Below are 24,289 nucleotides of genomic sequence, written 5' to 3'. Positions count from 1 at the left end.
CAAGACAACACGAAACAGGAGCTGCGTCGTTTGTCCACATTCTGTTGCTCACCTTTGTACCTCGAGCAGCTGGCATGTTCTTGAGCATTTCACTGCAACTTGGAACTGGAATTTCATTTGGGGAAAATAACCTTTCTTTCTTTCTTTCTTTCTTTCTTTCTTTCTTTCTTTCTTTCTTTCTTTCTTTCTTTCTTTCTTTCATCTCCCCACCAGGGTTTCACTCCCGTCAGGCTTTCATCCCGGGCGTGTCATTCTGCACCCATGTTCACTCTTCCCAACCCTCTCAGCAAATTCTTCCAGAAGGCTGCCAAGATTTTCTTTCGGGGATCCCCCTGCCAAGAGTCAAGAACTGGTAAGTATTCTTAGCCTGAATATTATTAGCCAGAGGAGACCAGAATAGCAGGGAGAGGCTGGGGAACTGTAGCATACAGGGACACTCCTTCCCTTCCCAAATGAAAGGGGGCCCTTGGGGATAGCACACACCTTTTTCTGAAGCCCAGCTGCATTGGCAAACTGGTGAGGGGAACACATTCGACATGTGTTCAGAGGCAACCTCAGGGCCAAGCTAGAAGTGACGAATTACACTTGAATGGCAAGTGAACAGACTTACATGTTGCGCTCCACTTGCACTCCACTCGATCACGTAGACAGAGGGGAGTTTAGATTGCCCTCTGCACCACTGAGCAGTGCGGAGGGCAATCTAAACTGCCCTCTGTTTGGAGATCAGGGGGCGGGGCCACTGGCCATGTGACCATTTTCAAGAGGTGCCAGAACTCCGTTCCACCACGTTCCAGCGGAAAAAAAGCCCTGCATGTGAGTCTATTCACTTGCCATTCAAGTATGATTTGTTACTTCTAGCTTGGCCCTCACTGAAGTCCTGAGTAGGGGAGAGTTGATCAGCTGCAGCTATGCAGAGAAAGGAAAGCAACCTGCCCATTCAGAAACCCAAAGTGCAAATCAGGAATCAAATGAAACCGGGGATTTTCACATGAGCGAGACTTGATTTTTGCATTAGAACTCTTTTTAACAACTGTGTGTGTTACAGCCTGACATATGTTCAAAGTAAGAAAAAGAGCAAGGACATTGTTGGCCTGTTGAGGGACAGGGAAGTGAAATTGTAACAGGCGATGAAGCAAGGGCAGAACTGCTCAATTCCTACTTTTCCTCAGTTTTCTCCTGTGAGGGAAATGGTCCTTAACTTGGCAATAACAGAACACATGATGGGAAAAGGGAGTTACGGCTTGGAGGTAGTACATAAATACCTAATTTCTTAAAATGGAACTAAGTGGAAACTAAGTGGTCCCTCGGTGGAACAGGCTTCCTCAGGAGGTGGTGGGGTCTCCTTCTTTGGAGGTTTTTAAGCAGGGACTAGATGGCCATCTGACAGCAATGCTGATTCTGTGAACCTAGGCAGATCATGGGGCGGGGGGCAGGAAGGGTTACGTCAGTGCTTAGTTCTTACATGTTCAGGGTAAGGCTGATAGCCACCTTGGGGATCAGGTAGCAATTTTCTCCAGGCCAAATTGGCTAGGGATCCTGATGGAGTTCTGCCATCTTCTGGGCATGGAGCAGGGGTCACTGCAGGTAAGTGTGGGGTGGGGGAGGTAGTTGTGAATTTCCTGCATTGTACAGGGGGTTGATGACCCTAGAGGTCCTTTCCAACCCTATGATCCTATATTCTATGATTCTATATCACATTTAAAGAATGACATTGGAAAGGGTGCACATTATTTAAATGCATAATGTCTTCTCTAGTCTGTTTCATTGTGGAGGGGAGGGGGAACATGTAGTCATATTTGGGTGGGGAGGATACCAATTTCTTCAAGGCAGAAATGGTGGGGAAAGGGGATATTCAGTCAATGCAGTGTCCCTAAACAAAACCAACCCCTTCCTTAAATTCTCCTCCCATTGATCCATGTATTTATGAATGTTTAACCAACCTGTCTTAAGAGCAAGATTTGAGTCCAGTAGCACATTAAAAACCAACAAGATTTCCAGGGTATAAGCTTTTGAGAGTCAAAGCTCCTTGATATCTGATAAAGGGAGCTTTGACTCTCAAAACCTTTTACCTTGGAAATCTCATTGGTCCTTAAGGCACTAGTGGACTCGAATTTTGCTCCAACACAGCTACCCACCTGAAATTAACCTGTCTTAAGAAGATTTGTCCTGGGAATAGAGAAATCCACCTTAAAACTTCTGCAAATGCCTGCAAATTTGGCTAGAAGGACTTAACCTCTACCCCTACCCTTCTTCTGATTCAGCTTCATATATTTACAATAAAAAAAGATTTCATTTAAAACTGTTAATTTGTTCCCAGTAAAAATCTTCCCAAATAATTTGAGGTAGGGGGAGGACCTGTCCTTTACATGCCAGGTCAAAGCCATCCAAATATAATTCTTAAATCATAGTTTTTCATCTGCTCTTAAGACTGAAGCTGTCAGTTGGGGTCAGTTTCCTTCTGTGTTTCAATCCATATTCTGTACATAAGCTGGAGATCATCAATTAGTGGAAAGGTGTAAATCATTGCCAGGTGTGCAAAGCCTCCTGGCTTCCTCTGCAAGCTAACTGTTGCTGCGTTCTGCCTTCCCGCTCACAGTGAGCCCCATCCCACAGAAAGTAGAAGAGATCCCCCAGCAAGGATTGCCGCAATGCCCAATGGAGGAGCGCCCCAGCCTGGTAAGGAAATGGGGGAAGGTGTTGTAGAAAAGCAAGAGTTTATCTAGAGCAGCAAGAGAGAATTTGGAAAGAAATCCTTTGGCAGTTGTGACTGCACTACAGTCATATGTCTTGGGTTAAAATAGGGGTGGGGGGAGGCAGGCACCTGTCCCCGTTTCTGCAGTGTTTTGGTGCTTCTGTCAGAAACAAACCCGAGTCTTTCTTCCATAGCCCCCTCCAACAAGAACAAAGCTCCTATAAAGTCTCTGTTGTTTTCCCTTCACAAACATCTCCCCAAATATCTCTTTCCTCACCCTCGTCATGGACCTATAGAGACCCCTACTGAGGTTAGCTGGGGTGGGGGGAAGAGACTGTCTTTGAGCCTGTAAGATTAATGGCAATCTGTAAAATTGGTGGCCATGTCATGGTGGCCAAATGAAGCTCACATGTCCAGAAGCGGTCTACATCTATATAAACACTGGGTTTGTAGGGATCTATCTTTATACTCCATTTGTTGGCTTCCCATAAGCATTTTAGCTGCCCACTGCTGGAAACAGGATGCTAAACTAGATTGTCCCACTTGGTCGTACCCAGCAGGGCTTGCTCGCTCCCTTCCTTCCTTCGCTGGCCCCGTGGAAAGAAATTTTGGAAGTCTGATCCATTGGGGCTGTTCTTGTGTCATTAGACTGATGAGGATTTTGTAAACTGAAGCTGCGTACAGAGGAGCTCCGGGGTTGCTCCAATACTTATCAGAGGCTCTGTGATTTCTTCTGTGGCAGACTAGATTCTCTGAAAGGACACTTGGCAGCCACTGTGGGCCTTCCGTGACAATGCCCATTCCCAGGAACGCATTGAGTGCTCTCCCTTTGCATGCAGCAACAAGTGGGACACAACCAGATTGTCCATCAGCTTGTACCAGCTGGACCCTCAAACACACCTTCTGCAGAATCAGAATCACCATTTAAACCCAAAGTCATGACCCTCCCCCCAAAGTCTATTGTCTAAAACAACAGTCCCATGAACACAAACTTTAAAAAAACCTTCCAATGATAGATAGGGGTTTCTTGTTGGACAGTGAAATGTAGGATAAGCAGTCTGCAGAGAGAAAGGGAGAGAAGACGTGTTTTTTTTTTTTTTAGTGCAATTCCGGGGAAATTTTTTCAGCTCACCTCTATTTGCATTTTCCTACATGTTGCCTAGGGTTCTCTGAGGCTGCATATGAGCCATGCTTTTATGGTGCTTTTACGGGCATGTGGGGGTGGTATTTGCTCTGTGCCACCGGAGTCATATAGATCGCTTCTTTGTTGCCCCACTCCCTGTGCCTGACCCAGGAAGCAGAAAAAGGGAGCGCAAACCCCGTGGAAGACCCCAGCAGCTTCCCCGTTCATTTGCTCATGAAGGGATCGTTGAACAACAACTGCTCTGAAGGAGAGGGTGAGTGGACAAGGAACTGGAAACCGCTTAGGGCCAGGGAGGGGGTGGCAGAGGAGCCCTGGGCGAGCATGTCCTGGAACGGAATGATGGGACTTGAGGGGGCGCTTCTACGAGCAGGCTGAGGAAGAACCCATCTCTGAGAATCGGTCATGGTTATGAATGAACATGTCCTTCAGAGCTCTGCGGATCAGTTTGGTGAAACACAGAAAAGTGGTACTCTCCTTAGTAATCAGCAAATTATTTTCTATTAGTAATATTAACAAGTGCCAACATGCAGAGAAAGGGAAGGTTTCCCTTTCCCTGGATTGATTCAATAGCTTTGTCAAAAGCCCATGGAAACCTTTGGCCTAAAGATTTTTAAAGCTCCCTCCAGAAAAGGCAGGGGGCAGGAAAAAATGGGGCCAGCAAAGGTGAGAGAGACAATGGCCTACACGGAAAGAGGAATGGGGCAGAGTGATGTGAAGCTGGATTCCCTCTGTATGCCATGCGTCATACCAGTACCAGACAGAAGGAAACTTGACCCACCGTGGAGATCGTTCTGTTCTCAGATTCCAGCTATCTAAAAAGCAAACTTTTGAGAGCAATTCATGTCCTCCAAGGTTAACTGAACACATGTATCCCAAAGAGAGTTATAAAAGCAACCCTGTTGCCCTGCTTCACCTTAACATCCATCCATCCATCCATCCATCCATCCATTCATTCATTCATCTTTTAGCCTGCCCTCCCCGCAAGCGGGCTCAGAGCGGGTCACAACAAGGTATAAGTACATTTAAAACATAGTAAGACTAAATCAACCTAGCAAGCATAAAATACAGTGAGAAATATGATAAATACAATAAAATACGATTCCCAAGAGGGTGGGACCTACCAACTGCCCCAGCCAATAGTGCATAGAGGGGGGAGCTCTTAAAGGGAGGGGAGGGGAATGAAGGGGGAACAGCCATTCTGGTTGCATTATGACTCCACTGGTGGGGGGGTCCCAAGATGATTATACAGCCCCTCCCCCTGACAGGAGACTGGTAGGGAGGCTCAGTACATGGATACAAGGCAGCCTCGACCATATGCCTGGCAGAACATCTCTGTCTTACAGTCCTGCCGAAAGGATAAAAGATCATGGTGTTTACAGACAGAGAGTTCCACCAGGTTGGGGCCAGGACCAAAAAGGCCCTGGCTCTGATGGAGGCCAGTCAAACCTCCCTGGGGTCAGGGATCACCAGTAGATGCTAATCGGCTGATCTAAGCACTCTCCGGGGAACATATGGCAAGAGGCGGTCCTGCAGGTATGCTGGTCCCAGTCCGCTAAAGCCTTTGTAGGTCAACACCAAAACCTTGAATCTGATCCAGAACTCCACAGGGAGCCAGTGTAACTGCTGCAAGAAGGGAGTAATATGTGCTCTATACGGAGTGCTGGTTAGGACATGCACACCAGCATTTGGGACCCATTGTAATTTCTGGATCAGACCAAGGGGAAGCTCTGCATAGAGTGAATTACAGTAGTCCAACCTGGGGGTGACCATTGCATGGATCCCTATCTGTAGGTCATAGGTTGAAAGGTAGGGGGCAAGGGGAATTTTTTCCCTTAACTTTATCTTTGTCCTACCTGTGATAGCAGAAAAGGACAAGAGTCCAGTGGCACCTATAACACCAACAAAATTTGTGGTAGGATATGAGCTTTTGTGAGTCACTGCTCAGTTCTTTAGATACATCTAGAATGTGAGTCCTTCTGTCCTTATATCTTGGAGAGTGGAGTGATTACAGAAGCCCAATGATAATAGCAGGTAAACGACAATAGCCAGCAGCCACAGCATCAGGCCTCCTAGGTTTAGAGGATGTTTGGAGCAACATTTATTTATTTATTGCATTTATAACACACCTTTCTCCTCAATGGGAACTCAAAGTAGCTTATATCATTCTCCCCTCCTCCATTTTATCCTTACAACAACCCTTTGAGGAAGGTTAGGCTGAAGGCGTGTGACTGGCCCAAGGTCACTGAGCATACTTCTATGGCAAAGTGTGGATTTGAACCTGGGTCTCCCAGATCCTAGTCCAACATTCTGATCACTACACCACACTGGCTTATGGCACCACTTATAACAAAAGTACAGAATCTGTGCTGTGAAAACATCATTTAAACACATAAATACGACTCTAATGCCATTGGAAACCTATATTAAATGATTTTATGGCTTTTGTTTTTGGGCCTTCTCACACAGAGTTCTCTCTAATAGTTTGAATTTGATGAAATACCTTCAACTGGCCCTGGCCGCTGCGCTCTCTTGCTCTCCAAGGAAGGTCACTGGGTCATGATGGGCTTGGTACCTAAAAGACGTCCATCTTGAGAGTGCTAGGAGGGAACTAGAATGGCTAACCTTATGGCCTATGATGGTCTGAGAGAAACCAGAAAGTCTAGGAGGATCAGGGACTTTGGCCTAGAGGTGTGGGGTTTTCTCCACAGCCTGTCATCACACTGTTTTCTTACCCAGCTATCTCCCCTCAGGGGATGCTGAGTGGAGCCAGGGTGGCACCTTGGAGACAGTCGATCGAGTCCTGAGGGCTTGCCTGAAGACGATCCCCCAGGGTAAGGCTGACGTTTGCCTCGACTGGCTCCCCTTTGAGGTAACAGGCCTGGTCTGTGGTCTTGTAGGCCCCTCTTTGCCCTTTTTGTGCTTTTAACTGCCCACACAGGAACTGGCTTTCCAACGATCTCTGGGATTTAGGGGTCTTTCTGAGGAACAGAAAGTCAGCAGCCAAAGTGGAAGGTCTGTTTTTGGACAGAGAAGGTGTCTTTCCACAGCCTCCCTAGTCTGGAAGGCTCCAGGTGCAAGGCCCAGCGGGTCGGTAGCTAAAGGAGAGGAGAAACAGAGGTATCAGGCTCTGCAGGACCCTGAACCTTCCCTGACTGCTGCAAGTATTGTCCGCTTCTGACTCCACCTGGTTGTCACCCCTATTTACCACAGTGCTTGTGTGTGAGGGCTAAACTTACGCATTAACTGTTGACACTGTGTCCGTTCCCATGTGTGCCAAGGTTCAGTTTGACTAAGGAATGCAAGCAGCATAGGAAGAAGAGGGACTTCAGCCTTCCCTGTCTCACCACTTTCCTGAGCCAAAATGGCTGCCGGGGGCCACAGTGATGCAGGGTTGCCAACCTCCAGGTGGGGTCTGGATATCTCCTGCAGTTCCAGACAGCAGAGATCAATTCCCCCGGAGGAAATGCTGCTCTGGATGGTGGACTTTATAGCATTATATCCTGCTGAAGCCCCTCCCATTGCTACATTTCACCCTTCCCAGGCTTCATTCCCAAATCCTCAGGAATTTCCCAAGCCAGAGATGGCAACCCTGCACTGCCCGCCCTCGAATAGATGTGTCACAGGTAACATGTAGCTTGGCTCTCCAAATGTGCCCATTCTACAATTGCACTGTGCAAATGTTGGGCTTTTAATTGATTTTTTGTTAAAAAGCAAGTTTCTCGTTCTTAATCCTGTGTCAATAAATAAATGAAATAAACAAAATAGAGAATTTGTTGGTAAATCCTGGTGAAATCTCAGGAGCCAGGAGAAAGGGGAGTAGCCTTTCCAGAGATTCGGGGTGGGGGGTTGGCCTTCCCCAAAACTAGCAGCATAAATGACACAAAACTGTGCTGATGTGCTTATTTCCACAATGGACACCAATTGCAGATGTTTGTTCTTGGAGCCAGGCTACAAGAGACGAATTACACAAGGAGGAGCATGTAAAGGGAGTCACAATGTTAGCTGGAAGCTGAGTTTTAAAAGAGATCGGAAGGCTTTGTCAATTTCCCCTCTCTACAGAGCCAGTGAAATAGCTGCTCAGAGAATTTGTTAATTTCCTCTTTGCCTCCTGAAGGCTCTGTCAGTTTCACCTCCCCTTCTAGGAGGAGAAAAGGAAATATACAAGCCCTCTGAACAGACATCTCCCTGGCTCTGTAGAGAGTGGAAATTGACAAAGCCTTCCGATCTCTTTTAAAACTCAGCTTCCCAGTTAACATTGTGACTCCCTTCACATGCTCCTCCTTGTGTAATTCGTCTCTTGTAGCTTAGCTCTTAGTTTAAATATTCTACATCCAGCCACAGCCAGTAAAAAAAAAAGATGCTATTGTAGATTTTTTTTAAAGTGAATAATGGAGTTTTTCAGAGCACTTGATTCCATACCGGTATCTCATACCTCTCTGCCCTTCCAGCGGCAGAAAATCCGGAGAACCAGCGACGGTCGGTGCCTGTCCGGATGGTCACCAAATGGGTGGATTATTCTAACAAATACGGCTTTGGTTATCTGCTGTCTGATGGGTCAACTGGGGTGCTCCTTGCGGATGGAACGCACATCGCACTCTATCCTCAGCACCAGTGAGTATCTCCCTGCCTACCCTGCTCTGTTTTTTTGGGGGGGGGGGAACTTGTTCAAGGCTGTTTCGTGGCAATGGCTTAAAACTGGTTACAGAACTAACAATAGTGGTTAGCCATGATAAATAAATGGAACCTCCAGCTTCAGAAGCACTCTACCTCCAAATACCAGTTGCAGGGGAGAATTGAGGGAGGGGCCATTGCCTTCAATGTCTTGCTTGTGAGCTTCCAGTTAGCATCTGCACTGTGGATAATAGGAGTGTGGACTAAACAGATCCAGATTTTGTTAATGTCCTTATCTAAAGGGGTGATACATTCCTGGAGGAGGAGACGTATATTAGCAGCCACTAGTCATCATGTGTTAATGGAGTTTCCATGCTCAGAGGCAATGTATTTCTGAATAGCAGGCACTGGGGGGACATGCAATTTGTATTTACCAATTCTAGTTTGGGAAACTCCTAGAAATTAGGGGATGGGGCCTGGGGAATGCAAAGTCTGGGGAAGGGAGGGAGCTCAACAGGGATTTGATGCCATAGACTCTGCCCTCCAAAGCTTCCACTTCCTCCAGGGGAACTGATCTCTGTAGTCTGGAGGTCAGTGGCAATTCTGGGAAAAGTCCAGACTCTGCCTGGAGAGTGGTAACCTTCATGTCTTGCTTGGGGCATCTGAGCTGTCCACTGTTGGAAACGGGATGCTGGACTCGGTGGATTCGCCTTGGTCTGCTGGAGCAGGGCTTTTCTTAAGTCCTTAGATACCTTCATTGCAAAAGGCTTGGCCACGTATAAAATAGTTTGAAACAAAGCCACCCAAATGCCTACAACACCAAACAGATTCTCCCACCAGGGTTTGGGATACTGTCTGCAGTTCTGGTTGTTGTATCTCATACAGGACATATTGCAGAGCTGGAAAATGGGAAGCGTTGTGACCGTAAGATGCTGCAATCGCTTGGAATATGCGGAAGGTCTTCTTACAGTATAACTTTACTGGGAATAAACAAAGGAAGTTATACTGGGACTACCTTGTCCTTGATAGCAGCTTACCAAGCTGTCATACTCAGAACCATAAATCTGGAATTAGTCCCCAATTCTGGAACCCTGTAATGATAATATGAAATGGACTTCTGAATATTACAGGGACAGGTCAGTAGTCCTCAGTGGGGACAGAGTGAAGAGGAGGAATCTTGCCCTGGAATTGAGCATTCCCTTTCCGGAGACCCTCTGAATGGATTTTCATCCATGCTTAAGGCCACGTTTGGAATCTAGGTTAAACAGCCTGGTATCCCTCAAGTAGCTTTACAGAGCAACCCCAAAAGATCCCTGCCTCACGGCGCAAACATTTGAGACGTCAGCAGCAATAGGAGCAGGTGATGGAGCAATGGGAAAGGCGCTCTGCTCATGCTTCTCTTCTTTGCCCTGCCTGGCATGTTGCTGGCTGCTGACTGCAGCTGGTGGTTTGTATGACTGGCGCTTAGCTTCAGGGAGGCGCTGGGGCTTCTGGTCCATCCTAGACATATAATGATGTAGTGTTTTCTCTTGCTATACTCCAGGCACATCTGCTACTGCTCAGAAGTCCAGGAGGTCGTTTCCTTTCCACGGAGAGAGGTGCCCCCATCCCTGAACACCAAAATGAGCATCCTTCATTTTTTCACCCGATACATGCAGCAGCGGCTGCTGGAGGTAAGGAAGGAGGGGAGGAGCTTTGTCTCTGCTTTTTCCTTGATCAAAATTTTGCAAGCTGAGTCTCTTGCATCAGGGATACGCTTCTGGTGCCGGATGAAAGTACCACCACGGGTGAAACAGAGCTGCCCACTCCAATCCAACATATATACTTTTCTAAAAGGAAATGTCTTGCTATGTAAGCCTCTTGATAAGAAGGCAATTAACCAATTTATACAATTAGTCAAAAATCATTACTATAATCAATAACCAACCTTTTAAAGTGACTAAGTGCAAAGTAGCAACTAGCAATAAGTTCAGATTCTCTTATGGCACCTTGATAGATGGCAAAAGAAAATATAAAGATTATTATTGAACCATTTTGGACTTTACTGTTTTCCTGGTTACCTTGTTGTATTTCCAGACTTATTTGTACCTAATTCTGAGTAAATGTCTGTAAATGTACTATAGCAACCACTGTAATTTCTATGCTTGGCCGCTTGCCTTCACTGTTTAAGGTTCGCCTATAAATTATCAATGTACTGTAAGAGAATCTGAACTTAGTGTAACAATGTACCATAAGAGAATCTGAACTTATTGTTAGTTGCTACTTTGCACTTAGTCACTTTAAAAGGTTGGTTATTGATTATAGTAATGATTTTTGACAAATTGTATAAATTGGTTAATTGCCTTTTTATCCCTTGGCTGATGTTCTGCAATCTATTACCAATCTATTACTATTATCTATTCACTCTGTTCTGCAATCTGTTACCAAGGGTGCCTTGTTTTTGCTTTGCCATGTAAGCCTCTTGAAGCAGCTTCTTAAAAATCATATAAAGACAATCTTTAGAAACCCAAATCACAATAAAAATGCAGAGGCAGTGTTGTGTAGTGGGTAGAGTCCCAAACCAGGGGCTGGGAACCCCAGGTTCAGTAGAATAATGGATGATACCCTTGAGCAGAAAATGGCATGAAAGGTCAAGAACAGCAATACAGTTTTCATAAGAACACAGCGGAATAAATTTAAACCAAAGGGAAAGGTACAGCAGGAGACAGGAACAAAATTGCTGCTCAAATGTAATGTCCAGTCTTTGGGTAACTGATCTTGTAAATGAGAAATGGAAGAACTACAAGAATAGAGCCATTACGTTTCTATAACGGGGTGATTTGGAAAAGGTCAGTGCTAAAGACCAGGAAAGGGTACCAGTAATTGTATGAAACGTTTGCTTTCTTCGTTTTCTTTCTTTCAGGCGTAAGAACTCCCCTCCCCCTCAGATTCTGCCTTGCCCTTTGCATTTTCTCAAAATATCAAGAACACTGACTTCATAAAAATCTTTACTCTCAGACTTGGCCACAGCAGGATTTGTTGGGGGTGGGTGGGTGGGGTATCTTGACAGAGGTGCATAAATACGTCATCATGCATAGTGCTGAAAGAACAAATTTATTCTCTCCAACTATGAAAGTTTGACACCTTCCTTTTGCATCAGGTCACGGGTACTGAAAATAGACCAGAGGAAATACTGAAGACTTAATTGGTCTTTGGAACAGATTGCCACAGTGATTGTGAAGGGATCTTGTGAATTTTGGGGTCAGCTAGGGGAGTATGCAAAGGAAGGAGAGGGGAATCTTCCAATTGCCTCTGGCCATGGCAGCTAAAAAGACAACATCCCTAGTTCAGAGTCCACATTCCCGGCCCAGGATATTCCCCTCTGTCCCTTTTGGTTGGTTCATGGAAACATCAGACAAGCTAGATATGAGGGAGGCAGTCCTTGGATTCCTTTGGGCTCTGCAGCCCCATCTCCTTCCTGCCTATGTGGGGGCATTGATCCTTTACTCCTCCACAGGGTGGGCACCAGCCAGCAGATCCTGCAAGCGCCACAGACGATGTTTACCTCCTGCATTTTGCAAAGTCCGACGAAGCCCTGCTGATGCTTTTCAGCAATGGGACCCTGCAGGTAACTGCCAGGTTTGTGGGTCCCTAGATGACACACTTCCACATACACAAATGCCACCTTCCCCCTGGTCCTCATCCACCTGCCCAGTGAAACAGTTTTAAGCAGGACGAGCTGCCTACTACTGAGTCAGACTGCTGGTTTAGCTCAGCATTATCTCCTTGGCCTGGCAGCCAGAGAAGGGCCTTCCCTAAGACCTGCACTGGGAGGTCCTTTAAGTGGAGACGCTGTGGGTTAAACCCAGACCCCTGCAGCGTGCAAAGCAGGACTTCTGCCACTAAACCACGGCTCTTTCCAGGAAGGCTGGCCTGCAAGAAGCATTTCAGCATTTGCCTATGAAATTCGAGATGCACACATGCAAGCGATTTCAGTGCATGGCATGAAATTGGGGACTAGCCTGAAGTGTGACAATAGAGCATGCATGACCGGGCCTTCACAAGCATGGGATTATCTTGGTGACACAGTGGGGTGGGAGAGAAGGAAGGGACAGATACAGAGTTGTCCTCCGATGATCAATCTGATATGAGAGCAAGTGTGGCGCAGTGGTAAAAGTGTTGGACCAGGGTCTGGGAGAATCCACGTCAGAATTCCCACTCTGCCATGAAAACTCACTGACCTTGGGACCCTCACTCACTCTCAGCCTAACCTACTTTGCAGGGTTGTTGTGAGGATAAAATGGAGGAGAGGAGACTGGTGAAAGCTGCTTTGGGTCCCCAACTGGGAGAAAAGCAGGATATAAATATTTCTCAAGCTGGAAGATTAGTGGGGCTGAGTGTCAGAAGGGTGTTTTAAAGGGTACTTAATGGATCAGAAATCCCACCTTCAACGGCTGAAGCACCCAAACTGAAGGGCCAGGATTGAGTTTTCCTTGTTGCAAAAAGATTCAGGACGGGGGATTCTAATGTCTGTCGCCCGTTTACACCCAACTGCATTTCACCAGCTGGCTGGACTTTCTCACACTTTTGGGTTTCTCCCATGCAGGTCAACTTCTACCACGACCACACCAAGATTGTCCTCAGTCGCCAAGCTGGAGAGTATCTCTTGACGTTTGTAGACCGCCAACGACGGAGTACTACGTTCCCACTGGACACTCTGATGCAGGAAGGGTGGACGCTGCCCCTCCGAGAGAGGATGGAGTACGCCCTGCGCATGTTACACAGCCTGTAGCAACCCCCAACCCCCACCCCATGCTCCCATTCCCGGCTGCCTGAAACAGATGCAGGGATGTGAAGAGCCACCTGGGAGATTCTGCCACACCTGGGACTGCTTGCAGGCTCATGGGACACATCCTGCTCTCTTCCACAGCACCTTTTTTCCTCCCAAGAGAGGAAAAAATTGGCAATGAGGCTCAAATACTTGGAACAGGGACTCTCCGGAGTGCTATTTTAGAGCTGATGGATATAGTCAGTTATGACGAATGTATTGCCGAGCTGTGAATATGTATGGCGACGGCATGCATGTCACGGGAACAACCTCAACATCTGGCCAAGATCTCTGTGGCTGGAGAGAGGAGTGATGGATACAGGGTGAGAATGTTGCAGAGGCGCAAGGCAACAGTGAAGGGCAGAGAATGCAGGGGTGGGGGGCTTGTGGAGAAGAGCATCCGTGGGAGATCACAATTATGGCTCCTCTTTAGGGTAGGAAGAAGAGATAGAGAACCTACAGCCACTGCAACACCCATGGGTGTCTCTCCTCAAGCTTACAAAGCTTACAGATTATTCCTTCACCCAACTAGCTTCATTCAACTTCATCCTGTGATTGGCAGCTGCTGTCTAAGGGTGGAAATACATGTTACTAAGTACTTAGGGAAGCTCAAGTGTGCATCATTTCATGTGTCCCCCTTCCAGCTTCTCATGCATGTGCTCTCACATTCACACTTCAATTTGCTCCGCCCGTTCTCAGTTCCTCCGTTTCCCCCACCTCACATCCATTCACTGAAATGCAGATCTTGACACTTTCTCACACCTTAAAGAAATGCAAATTGCAATTCAAAGGAGCCTACAGTACTTGTTCTCACAGCAGAAAACAGAGCTGACTTGGTGCTCTGCCCTCCCGGAATCACTTGCCGATGCAGTCACCCAAAGGGAGCTCCTGTGAAAGCGGCATTCAGGGGCGCAGAGCAAGAACAGCCTGCATGTGAATTGAGGGCTATACATACAATCCCATGGGACTTAGTAAGGTGTATTTCCACCCCATGATCTCAAGCTGAGAAAGGTCTTTCCCAGCAGTTGCTCCTGGAGAGTCCTGGACTGAACTGGGAACACTTTGCAAGCAAAGCATTTGCCAGACCACCAAGGGATGGCTCTAAAAGCAGAGGAATGTTGCTGGAGATCTGTGTGCGTATGAAGAAGCCGACGCAGACCCAGAGCTTTGGTCCATCTTGCTCAATATTGACTCTTCAGACTGGCAACGTCTCTCCAGCATCCCAGGTGTGGAAAGGCCTCTCCCAGCATCTGCTGTCCTTTACCCCAGGGCCTTCTGCATGCAATGCATCTGCTCTGTCACACCGCTACAACTTCTCCCAAATTTGCATGGGTACATAAAACTGCCTGCTGCAGAGTCAGACCCCTTGGTTCCTTTAAGCCCGTTTGGGTCTACTCTGAGAGGAGCTCTCCAAGGTCTTGGGCAGAGAAAGGGGGCAGGTCCTGAAAAGGAACTGAGATCCTTTAAATGGAAGATGCCGGGGACCGAAGCTGGGACCTAGTGCGTGCAAAGCAGAAACCATCTTGCCTCCTGAACTTCAAGATGACAGATGCTCAATGCGGAGCAGAATACCCTTGAATGGAGGATCTGAGCAAGGGGCAGCCTTCTGGGTTTTTTTCAGTCAACGCCATTACAAAGAAGAGAAGCTTTATGGAGGGGTGGGAGATTCTCAGGTCTGAACTGGGGCTAGCTTGGAAAGAAGCAGGTGAGGGGGAGAGGCCATAGGTCTGAGCATGTGTTCTAGTGGGGAGGGCTTGGATGGAATGAGAAAGGTTTTTTTTTTTAAAAGCTGAGGGAACAGGAATATTGCATAGTGAAGGAAGGAAGCTGAATGTGGCTGGAGGTTAAGTCCTGTGGGCACAGCGCTGGTTGCTGGCAAAGCCAGAAGGGAAAAAAATGATGGAGGGAGTGAGAAGATTCATTGCAAGCTTAAGGAAGGAGAAATGCATGAATTTAAGGTGAGGGATGTTCCCGGCAGCCGGGCTCCCAGCAAGGTGTGAGCAGAGCAGGATTCTGGCTCACGGTGTCGATGCGCAGCGGGACCTAAGATGGTGTTGGGCTGACATTCCCATGCCACCTGCCCCAATGCTGCTGCTATCTTGATTGTACGATATAAATGCGGTTCGTAATTAAAGTGATGAGGACTCGAGACTGGGCTCTCTGCTTTGTCAATGGCGAGTGAAGAAAAGAATGAGCTGGGGGCGTGCATGAGATTCACACATAGATTTCTCTTTGTTTGGGGTGCTCAGGCAAGACACATGGGCCTGGAGGTTAATTGGATCAGGCGGGGCAAAGGGCTACCCAGGCCAGTATCCTGGATCCCAGAAGTGGCCAGCGAGAGGCCCACAGGCAAGGCAGGAAGACAACAGCCCTCCCCATTTCTTTGCCACACCTCTTAGTGGTAGACTGCCCTTGAACATGAAGGTTCCACTTTGCTGTTTGTTTGTTTGTTTGCCATTAAACTAGCTCAGGGCAGCATACATAGTTCTCCCATCCTCTATTTTATCCTTAAAACAATCCTGTGAGATAGGTTAGGCTTAGGGAGAGTGACTGGCCAAAGGTCACCTTGTAGGCTTCAGTAGCAGAGTAAGGATTCACACCCAGGTCTTCCAAATTCAACATGCCAATCGCTACGCCATGCTGGCCAATATGGTGAATGGCTGTTGACAGATAGATGCTCCTCTATGAATGTGCCTTAATCCTTTTTCAAGCAGAGATCCCCAACCTTTTTGGTATGGTGACCTACAAGTCCCAATTTATTTGTTATAGTGACCCACTATAAAAAACAGAGTGTGTGCAAATCAACAAAACTGCAAAAACTGGGGACCCACTTGCGCTGGTTTCATGACCCACTTTTGGGCTGGAATGCACAGGCTGAGGAATGCTGCTTTGAAGAACACCACCAGAGCATGCCTGCTAAGTCCAAGATGGCTCCAGCTAACTTATTAGCCAATTTCCAACAGTGGTTATTTTTTTAAAGGACTGAAGCCTCAAGCAAGCACAATCGATTAAGCTCTGATATGTTTCAAGAACCAAATTCTCTTCACCTGGAGATGATTAAAAAGACGACAATATTTGCAAACTGAAAATACTCAGAACTCATAATGTTGCATATTCGGGGGGGGCGGCTATACTATAGAGGAGAAGGGACATTGCATTAGAAAGTAACCCAAAACTCTCAAAGGACATACAATTATACAGTCACAATTAAACACAGAATGCCTAAAAACATCTGCGCAAAAAGTACCAAAGATATATTTTCACATGGGCCTTTCTGGATCTGTTTCTTTGGTTTAAGGTACTGAAGAAGGCTTTTGTAGGCATGCTCGCCCACCCAGATATAGCCAACTGAGCCATATACGAAAACATGTCCATGAAGCAAGAAACTGCACGACACTTTTCAAGCTCCTGGAAGCAAATTCTTGGATGCTGAGATGGACGAGAAGGGAAGCACAAGGGAAGGGCTATCCAGCAGCAAAAGGGAAGGGGCATCTCGTACCTTGAAGACAAACACGCTTTTTGACTCCAGCCTGAGCCTGTTAGGGCCAAGCTACAAGTGACGAATGACACTTGCCTGGCAAGTGAACAGATTCACGTGTATTCCTCCCTGTTCACTTGCCATTCACTTGCTCTCCACTTGGAGCACAAGTGAATGGCAAGTGAACAGGGAGGAATACGCGTGAGTCTCTTCACTTGCCAGGCAAGTGTCATTCGTCACTTGTAGCTTGGCCCTTAGTCTTCAAGCTGCCACAAGATGTTTGCTCCTTTTTGCAGCAATGGATGCACACGAATGACTCCCTCTGGAATTATTCAGGGGTGTTCAGACTATTGAGCTTGGGAAGAAGCATCTAATGGGAGAGAGTAGGAAAACCAGCAGAAGAGCAGGCCCATAAAAGACTCTGAAGTGCCCAGTCCAGTCCTCTTCCTATGCTGCAGTAGCTGTGGTATCTCCATCACTCTAGCCAGGATTGTGGCTTCCAGGTTGAGGAGGTGGTTCTAGGCCAGGGAGCTGCCCCCCCCCTGCCCTCAGCAGGAGGAGGAGCCCCTTGGCCAGCACAGCACTTCCCTAGTAGCTGGCCTTGAGAGAGAGATGGCGGGCACACCGAGAGCCAAGCTACAAAGTGACGAATGACACTTGCCTGGCAAGTGAACAGACTCACGTGTATTCCTCCCTGTTCACTTGCCATTCACTTGATCAAATGGAGCGCAAGTGAATGGAAAGTGAACAGGGAGGAATACACGTGAGTCTGTTCACTTGCCAGGCAAGTGTCATTCGTCACTTGTAGCTTGGCTCCAAGTCCTGCTTCTCTGCACTCGCCTGGGCTGCACTTCCCCATATTCCCGTCCTGCCATGTGGATGACCCTAACACTGGTGGGCAGAGCCAGCTCCATGCATGTGACTCCCCTGCAGGCCATTTTGCCCTATAGGGCAATGCTATGCGCCCTCTCTAGAAAGCCCCCGAGACAAGATCACAGGGCTTGAATGTCCCTCTCTTAACTTGGAGATTAGCCTTTTGAGTGCAACAAGGTCCCAAGGACAAGGATTGTCACCACCTTTCAGAAAAGCATGACAGAAGAATGTGACACTTCCCCGTGGGCACAAAATCAGCTCAGCTAGCCCAATGATAGGGGAGGGAGAGGAGGGGTCAGAGACCCAACCAAGCCCTTCTCACCTCTCCTTTAGCTGTACGCACCCCTTGCCCCACATCGGCCTTTGATCCCAATATTGGGTCCGTGTCTCATGCGTGCCTGGTTGCCATGAGCTGCGCTCCCACAAAAACACCCTCCCTGACCTAAACCTGGTTTTGTTAAAACTCAGCTACCCACACAGCACTGGAAGGTGTGCTCGGGTGATCGTGCGTACCTGGATTCTCTCATCTGTGCAGGAAAATCCATGGAGAAAGGACTACTGTAGCTTAAGCATGGCAAATAGGCCATGGTGGAGTGGATGCAAGCCCAATTTTAGAAATCTTTGTCTTTCATGAGCTTTGGAATGCCTCTGATTTGCACCAGGTGCCTCTGCATTTGTCCAGCACCAACCTTTAAATCCTGGTTTTACAGCTTGGCTCTCCATTACAGCTGCAAGACCAGGATGCCTACATTTCCCATCAACACTTGAGGGAAGATGACAAGTGTCCAACCTGTGTCAGGCGTCACTTGTAGCTTGGCTCTAAGGCTCCTGCTCAATCAGGCCCAAAGCCCACCTTGTCCAGCATCCTGTTTCCAGTTGTGGCAAACCAGGTGCTCCTGGAAGGCCCACAAAAGAGCACAGCGGCCAACGGCTCCCCTTGCCATCACCGCCCAGAAACTGGTATGCAGACTGCTTTGGGACATGGAGATTCCGTTTAGTTATCATTGCCCGTAGGCATCAAAAGGCCTCTCCTCCATGAATTTGTCTCATTTTTTAAAGCCAATTAAAGTAGCAGCCATCACCATATACCACAGTGACAAACTGCACAAGCCAAACATGCTTTGACTGAAGGACCTCCTTTTGTCTGTCCGGAATCTCCTGCCCGTCAGCTTCATTTGATGGCCTCTAAATTCTACTGTAAGTGGAGAGGAAGAAAACTCACAGTCTTTTCATTTGCTCCACACCATTCTATAAAGCCATCACGTTGCCTCTTATATACAGTAACTTTTCCCAGGGCTTTTTTTCTGGGAAAAGAGGTGGTGGAACTCAGTGGGTTGCCCTCGGAGAAAATGGTCACATGGCTGGCAGCCACGCAGCCGTGGCACGGAAGGCAATCTAAACTCCCGTCTGGGGATTGTGGACGGGGCCACCAGCCACGTGACCATTTTCAAGAGGTTCTGGAACTCCGTTCCACCGCATTCCAGCTGAAAAAAAGCCCTGCCTTTTCCCATTACACTTAAAATCCCCACACTTTTAGAGCATTCCTCTAAGGCAAACGTCAGTTGCATTCCTATACTCTGACCCTACATGGGGAACAGAGAGAGTTAGCAAAAAGCTCGCCGCCCGCCGCCACCACCACCGCAAAACTGCAGCTTTAAATTCTCTGTACCTGCCCTCCAAACGTCCCTGTCTACCAGGGATAGTATTTGTGTCCCTGCCTCTGGAAACAATTTCACCTTTTGGGACAGTGTTGAAAATGCATTTCAAAAATGTGCGCATACATGTGTTCGAAAGCTTCAGTCCCCCGTTCTAAGCATCTAGATTGAAGTTAAAGCTCCGGGTGGGGTGAAGGCAACAGATACGTTTTGAGATACGCACTCCCGATGCACGTACTTGCAAACACAGGCACAGGGCTATCAAATGCCAGGACTCTGCTTCTTTCTCTCTCACAACCCTGACAGTGAGTGCTGTTGAATGTGTTTAGAAACAAAGGAGGGACTAAGGCTCAGTGACAGAACGTCTACTTGGCATGCAGAAGGTCCCAGGTTCAATCCCCCAGTATCTCCAGATCACATCTGCCCGAAATGCTGGAGAACCGCTGTCTGTCAGAGTAGGGAAGACTAACCTGGATAGACCCAAGATCTGTATAAGGCAGCTTCATGTGTTCCACTGTAGCAGTTCTATAAAAAGGGCTGCTTGACCTACTGGGAGATGAAATTTTAATAAAGGGAATCTGAGTTTACCAGTACCTTCCAGCTTCAGATGCTGACGGAGGATGGACTGTAAATACAGCACACATCTGGTGGAAAACAGGCTGTCCAGAACTTTTAATTTTTTTTTTAAACTTCATTTATACCCCGCCTTTCTCCCCAGTGGGGACCCGAAGCAGCTTACATTCTTCTTCTCTCCTCCATTTTATCTGTGAGGTTTGTTAGGTTGACAGTGTGATTGGCCCAAGTTCACTCAGCAAGTTTCTGAGACAGAGCGGGGCTTGAACCTGGGTCTCCCAGAGCCTAATCTGACATTCTTACCACTACACAATGTACCATGAATATATTTAATATTTACCTAGTGATTCCAAGTGGGAAAACTGATTCACACACATCACACCATCTCGTTGCAGTCCTTGCAGCAACCCTGTAAGGTAGGCCAGCACTATTATCGCCATATTGTAAACTGAGAGTGGCTTGCGCCAGAGGCCAGCTAGTGGGTTGGTGGCAAAGGCAAGATCTGATCCCAGTTTCCTCTCTCAGCCATGAGCCTCACCGGATGCTGGGGAGGCCTGGGCTGTGTGAGAACAGAAGGATGTTACAGGCTTGCGGAACTCACTGCCACAGGACACAATGATGGCAATAATCTTAGATGACTCCAAAAGGACATTAGCCAGATCCATAGGAAATGCATCAATAGCTACTAGTGGAAACTCCATGCTCAGGCCAGATGAACCCACCTGGGGCTGGTCAAGAATCTTCTTTTCTTAGACTGTAAGACTGCAGAGGGCATGCTTATGGCGGACGGAGCAGGGTGCAGGGAGAAGAGAGCAGCTGGTAAAGCCCCATCATGAACTCCATCTGAGCATGGCTAATTTGAGTGCTGCTATTTAAATCAGAGAGGGGCCTGAGGGAAAAAATTAAAAGATCAGACATGATAAATGGGTCTCCAGATGGGGAGGGGGAGTTAGCTTGGCAGGTTGATAAGTAACAACCCCCCAGAACCCTCCAACAGCCACGGAGGACCAGCCGCTGTCTCACCGCAACGCTTTTGTAGGACCCCCCTCAAAGTCAATTTATGCTCCACTATGTTTGCTAGGTTCGTGGTTTTGCTACTTGATGTAATCCACCCTGAGCCTGCCTATGTGGGGAGGGCAGAATAAAAGTTGAAAATAATAAGTAAATAAATAAAGTACTCTTTTGGGGTTAGCTGTGCTCTGGAGCTCAGCTCTCTTGCAAGACCTCAGCCTTGCTAGCAAGGTATGCCCACAATGTGAGCCAGCCTTTCTCATCTTTAAAAAAACAACAACCAGAATTCATCATGCAGAGGTGAACGTCCAGCCCAAGCGAAGCAGAACTTGCATTGCACAAAGGCGGCATTTTTCTAGTGGGTTTAGCATCTGGGTGTCTTTGTGTGTGATGGAATGCTCCTCATACAGCATCCATGAAAACAGCTTCAAGCTAGTAGAGGCTCCGTGGCAGGGCAGAAGATTTCAGGCCTGATTCCCCAGTTAAAGGATTTCCAGGTAGAAAAAAAAGAGATGATAAGAGTAGTAAGAGGCGATGATACTGAGCTAAATGACTCTGTATAAGGACAAGCGTGGTGCCGTAGTTAGGGTTTGGACTAGGGCATGAGAGCCCCGGGTTTGAATCCTTCTCCACTAAGCCAGGGCTGACCTTGGCCCAGTCGCTTGCTCTCAGCCTAAGCCAGCTCAGAGTTGGTAGGAGGATAAAATGGAGGAGGGGGTGATGTTGTCAGCCCCTTTGGGGAGAAAACTGGAGAACAAATTTCTAAATAAATAAAAGATTTCCAGAACAGGACCAGGAAAGGCTCCTCTTTCTATTTGAGACCGTGGAGAACCGTTGCCAGTCAGAGGAAAGCAGCGAGCTTACCGAGCTAGACAGAACCACGGCTTTGCTCAAGGTGTCTTAAGTCTGCCCTGTGCACTGGTAGCATTACGGCATTTCCACCTATGGCAGTCCCGTCACTGGGGCAAGAGTGCCCATCCAGTCAGAGCGCACGGCCCGACCTAGACCCAGCTTCAAAGGCCTAATATGGTCACTTGTTTTCAACAGCTTGGGTCCCGAGGCTGCCCCCACCCATCAACCGTGCTCGGCTGCAAAAATATACCCGCAACAAAACTGGTCTGGGGGCTCTCCGGGAGGCAAGCAACTGATACTAACTGGAACAATTTCACAAGGACCCTGAAAGAAACTACAATGTAAGCATGCATTCCAAGAATACCCTGGCAACGTGGGTTATGGGAGGGGGGAGGACAGGGTTGGGGGTTGCCTGATTGGGGCAGGGAGTGGAACAACATAGCCAGAAACAGTGGGAATGGCACGGGTCGAAGCAGCAGGGGACAAGACGGACAGCCCTGGAATCTGGTCGCACCACAAGTTTAGCCCGTCTGTCTGTCCAGAAAGGGCCTCCTGTAGCTTGCGCCAAAGTGTTTAGGCTGGCTGCTGCACAAGGTAAACTTGATCCTGCACACACACACACACACACACACCCTCTCTTGCTATAATAAACAGATTTGAAAATAAAACCGGTCCTAAAATTAACCCTGCACCTATTTCAGGACACGCCCTGAATCCCCAGAGATCTGGTTTCTGCAAACAAAAGAAAGATGCGCGCTCCAGCGCATGGCTTCTGCTGCTCGTGGCATGTTGCAGCAGCCGACGGCTCCAGGCTGACCCCTAAGGGCAGACGCTGGCCCTGCAGGCTCGAGCCATTCTAAAAGGGGACTGTGTTCTGTTCAAGAAAGGCATAAATAAACAAAGCGTCTTGCGGCACCTTAAAGGCTAGCAAGATTTATTCTGGCAGAAGTTTTGGAGGGCTGGCAGAGGAAAAGAGCTTGAGTAAAGAGAATAGGTTTAGGTGCGTAGCCGTGTTGGTCTGCAGTAGAGCAGCAGGATTTGAGTCCAGTGGCACCTTAGAGACCAATGGGATGTCAGCTTTCAAGAGTCAGGGTTCCCTTCTTCAGATACAAAATCAAAAAGAGTCCAGTAGCACCTTTAAGACTAACCAATTTTATTGTAGCATAAGCTTTCGAGAATCAAGTTCTCTTGATTCTCGAAAGCTTATGCTACAATAAAATTGGTTAGTCTTAAAGGTGCTACTGGACTCTTTTTGATTTTGCTACTACAGACTAACACGGCTAACTCTTCTTCAGATACGTGTCTGAAAATCTTGTTGGTCTCTAAGGTGCCCCTGGACTCAAATCCTGCATGCAGAGAGAATGCAGGAAAACTAACAAACACGTCGTGATTTAACTAGCACCAAAGGAGTCAAATCGAATTTACTTGATATGTTCAAAATCAGTTAGACGCCAATAAATTCAGATAGCTTACATGAATATAAAGCAAACCGTATTACAGTAGCAGAGAGAATGCTGCAATAAATCCATTAGTACTTAAAGTTTCCGAGGTTACTTTAAGGACAGAAACCTGCTGGTTAGCATATCTGCACCACCAACGGTGGCAGACAACTGGGAGAGTAATAGTTGAAAGAATTAATATATGCTGAAGAGCTCAAAACTACCAGGGCCTTTCTGGGATGGTTCAAGGAATTTTTCTGCCTCAAGCAAAACACACTCATCCACTCCTGTGGTGATGCCAACTAGGTTCAAGCCAAGCTCAAGACACTGCTGCAGGGGCTTGGCTTAGATGTGACAGGTGGCAACCCAAGCCCAGGAAAGATGCCAGTCCCCTCCTGTACCGCTAGGCAGGATTGGTGGTCTTGTCGTCAGGCCCAGGCTCTGTGTTCTTCAGGCAGCATCTCTCACCGCAGAAACGGCCCATCACGAACCACTCACACTTTATCAGAACTCCAAGTGCACAGCAGAATGTGGATATTGGTAGGGCTCAGCTCCTCCCAGCACCATTTGGGGCAGGGTGGGGGAATAAATGAATAAGGTGCTAAACATGTTGTTCTTGCCACTCTCATTTGCTTAAAACAATAATCTCCCATTCCAAAAAAATAGGAAGAAATGTACTGCAAGTCTCCAGTATCTCCAGGATGCCGATCCTTCAGCGGCGGTCCTGGGTATGATCGGAAAGCATGCCAGGGTGGTGAGCGCCAGGGTGGGAGACTTCTAAGGACCCCAGTGGATGCTACTTTGAATACCTAGGATAGTGATGGGATCAGCTTCCAGGTGTTGTTTATGACAGGGAAGACAAAAAGGTAATAAAGCCCTTTGCTCCATCTTGGCTCACGCGGAAGGAAAAAAACCAACCACACCCACACCAAAAACCTTGAACCCTCTTCCAGAAGGTAGGTCGATCTGATTATCCCAAAGCCCATCCCACCTGCTAAAGTGGGGTGGAATTCCTTCGCTTCCTCCTCCTCCTCCCTCCCCACATGCTCTGCTCAAAGGTTGCACATTTGGGGGTCTTTTTTTGGAGTTCATATAATCACTCCCCCCCACCACGCCCACTGGCCAGAGTCCAGGATGCACAACCCACTTCTGGA

General features: G+C 47.6%; 1 protein-coding gene across 1 annotated transcript in view; it reads left to right on the top strand.

Moving 5' to 3' along the window:
- Positions 1–15,443, top strand: part of LOC129330237 (inactive serine/threonine-protein kinase PLK5-like) — a 32,182-nt gene extending 16,739 nt beyond the window's left edge. The window contains exons 8-15 of the mRNA XM_054980260.1: positions 214–352; positions 2,597–2,676; positions 3,987–4,089; positions 6,587–6,667; positions 8,285–8,447; positions 9,991–10,120; positions 11,944–12,054; positions 13,033–15,443. Coding sequence (XP_054836235.1) covers positions 214–352; positions 2,597–2,676; positions 3,987–4,089; positions 6,587–6,667; positions 8,285–8,447; positions 9,991–10,120; positions 11,944–12,054; positions 13,033–13,218 — 993 coding nt within the window. The 3' untranslated portion in view covers positions 13,219–15,443. The remainder of the gene's footprint in view (positions 1–213; positions 353–2,596; positions 2,677–3,986; positions 4,090–6,586; positions 6,668–8,284; positions 8,448–9,990; positions 10,121–11,943; positions 12,055–13,032) is intronic.
- The last annotated feature ends 8,846 nt before the right edge of the window (positions 15,444–24,289 follow it).

Source organism: Eublepharis macularius, chromosome 5 (genome assembly GCF_028583425.1).
Source record: "Eublepharis macularius isolate TG4126 chromosome 5, MPM_Emac_v1.0, whole genome shotgun sequence".
Classification (NCBI taxonomy): Eukaryota; Metazoa; Chordata; class Lepidosauria; order Squamata; family Eublepharidae; genus Eublepharis; species Eublepharis macularius.
This window is presented reverse-complemented; position numbering and strand designations above follow the sequence as displayed.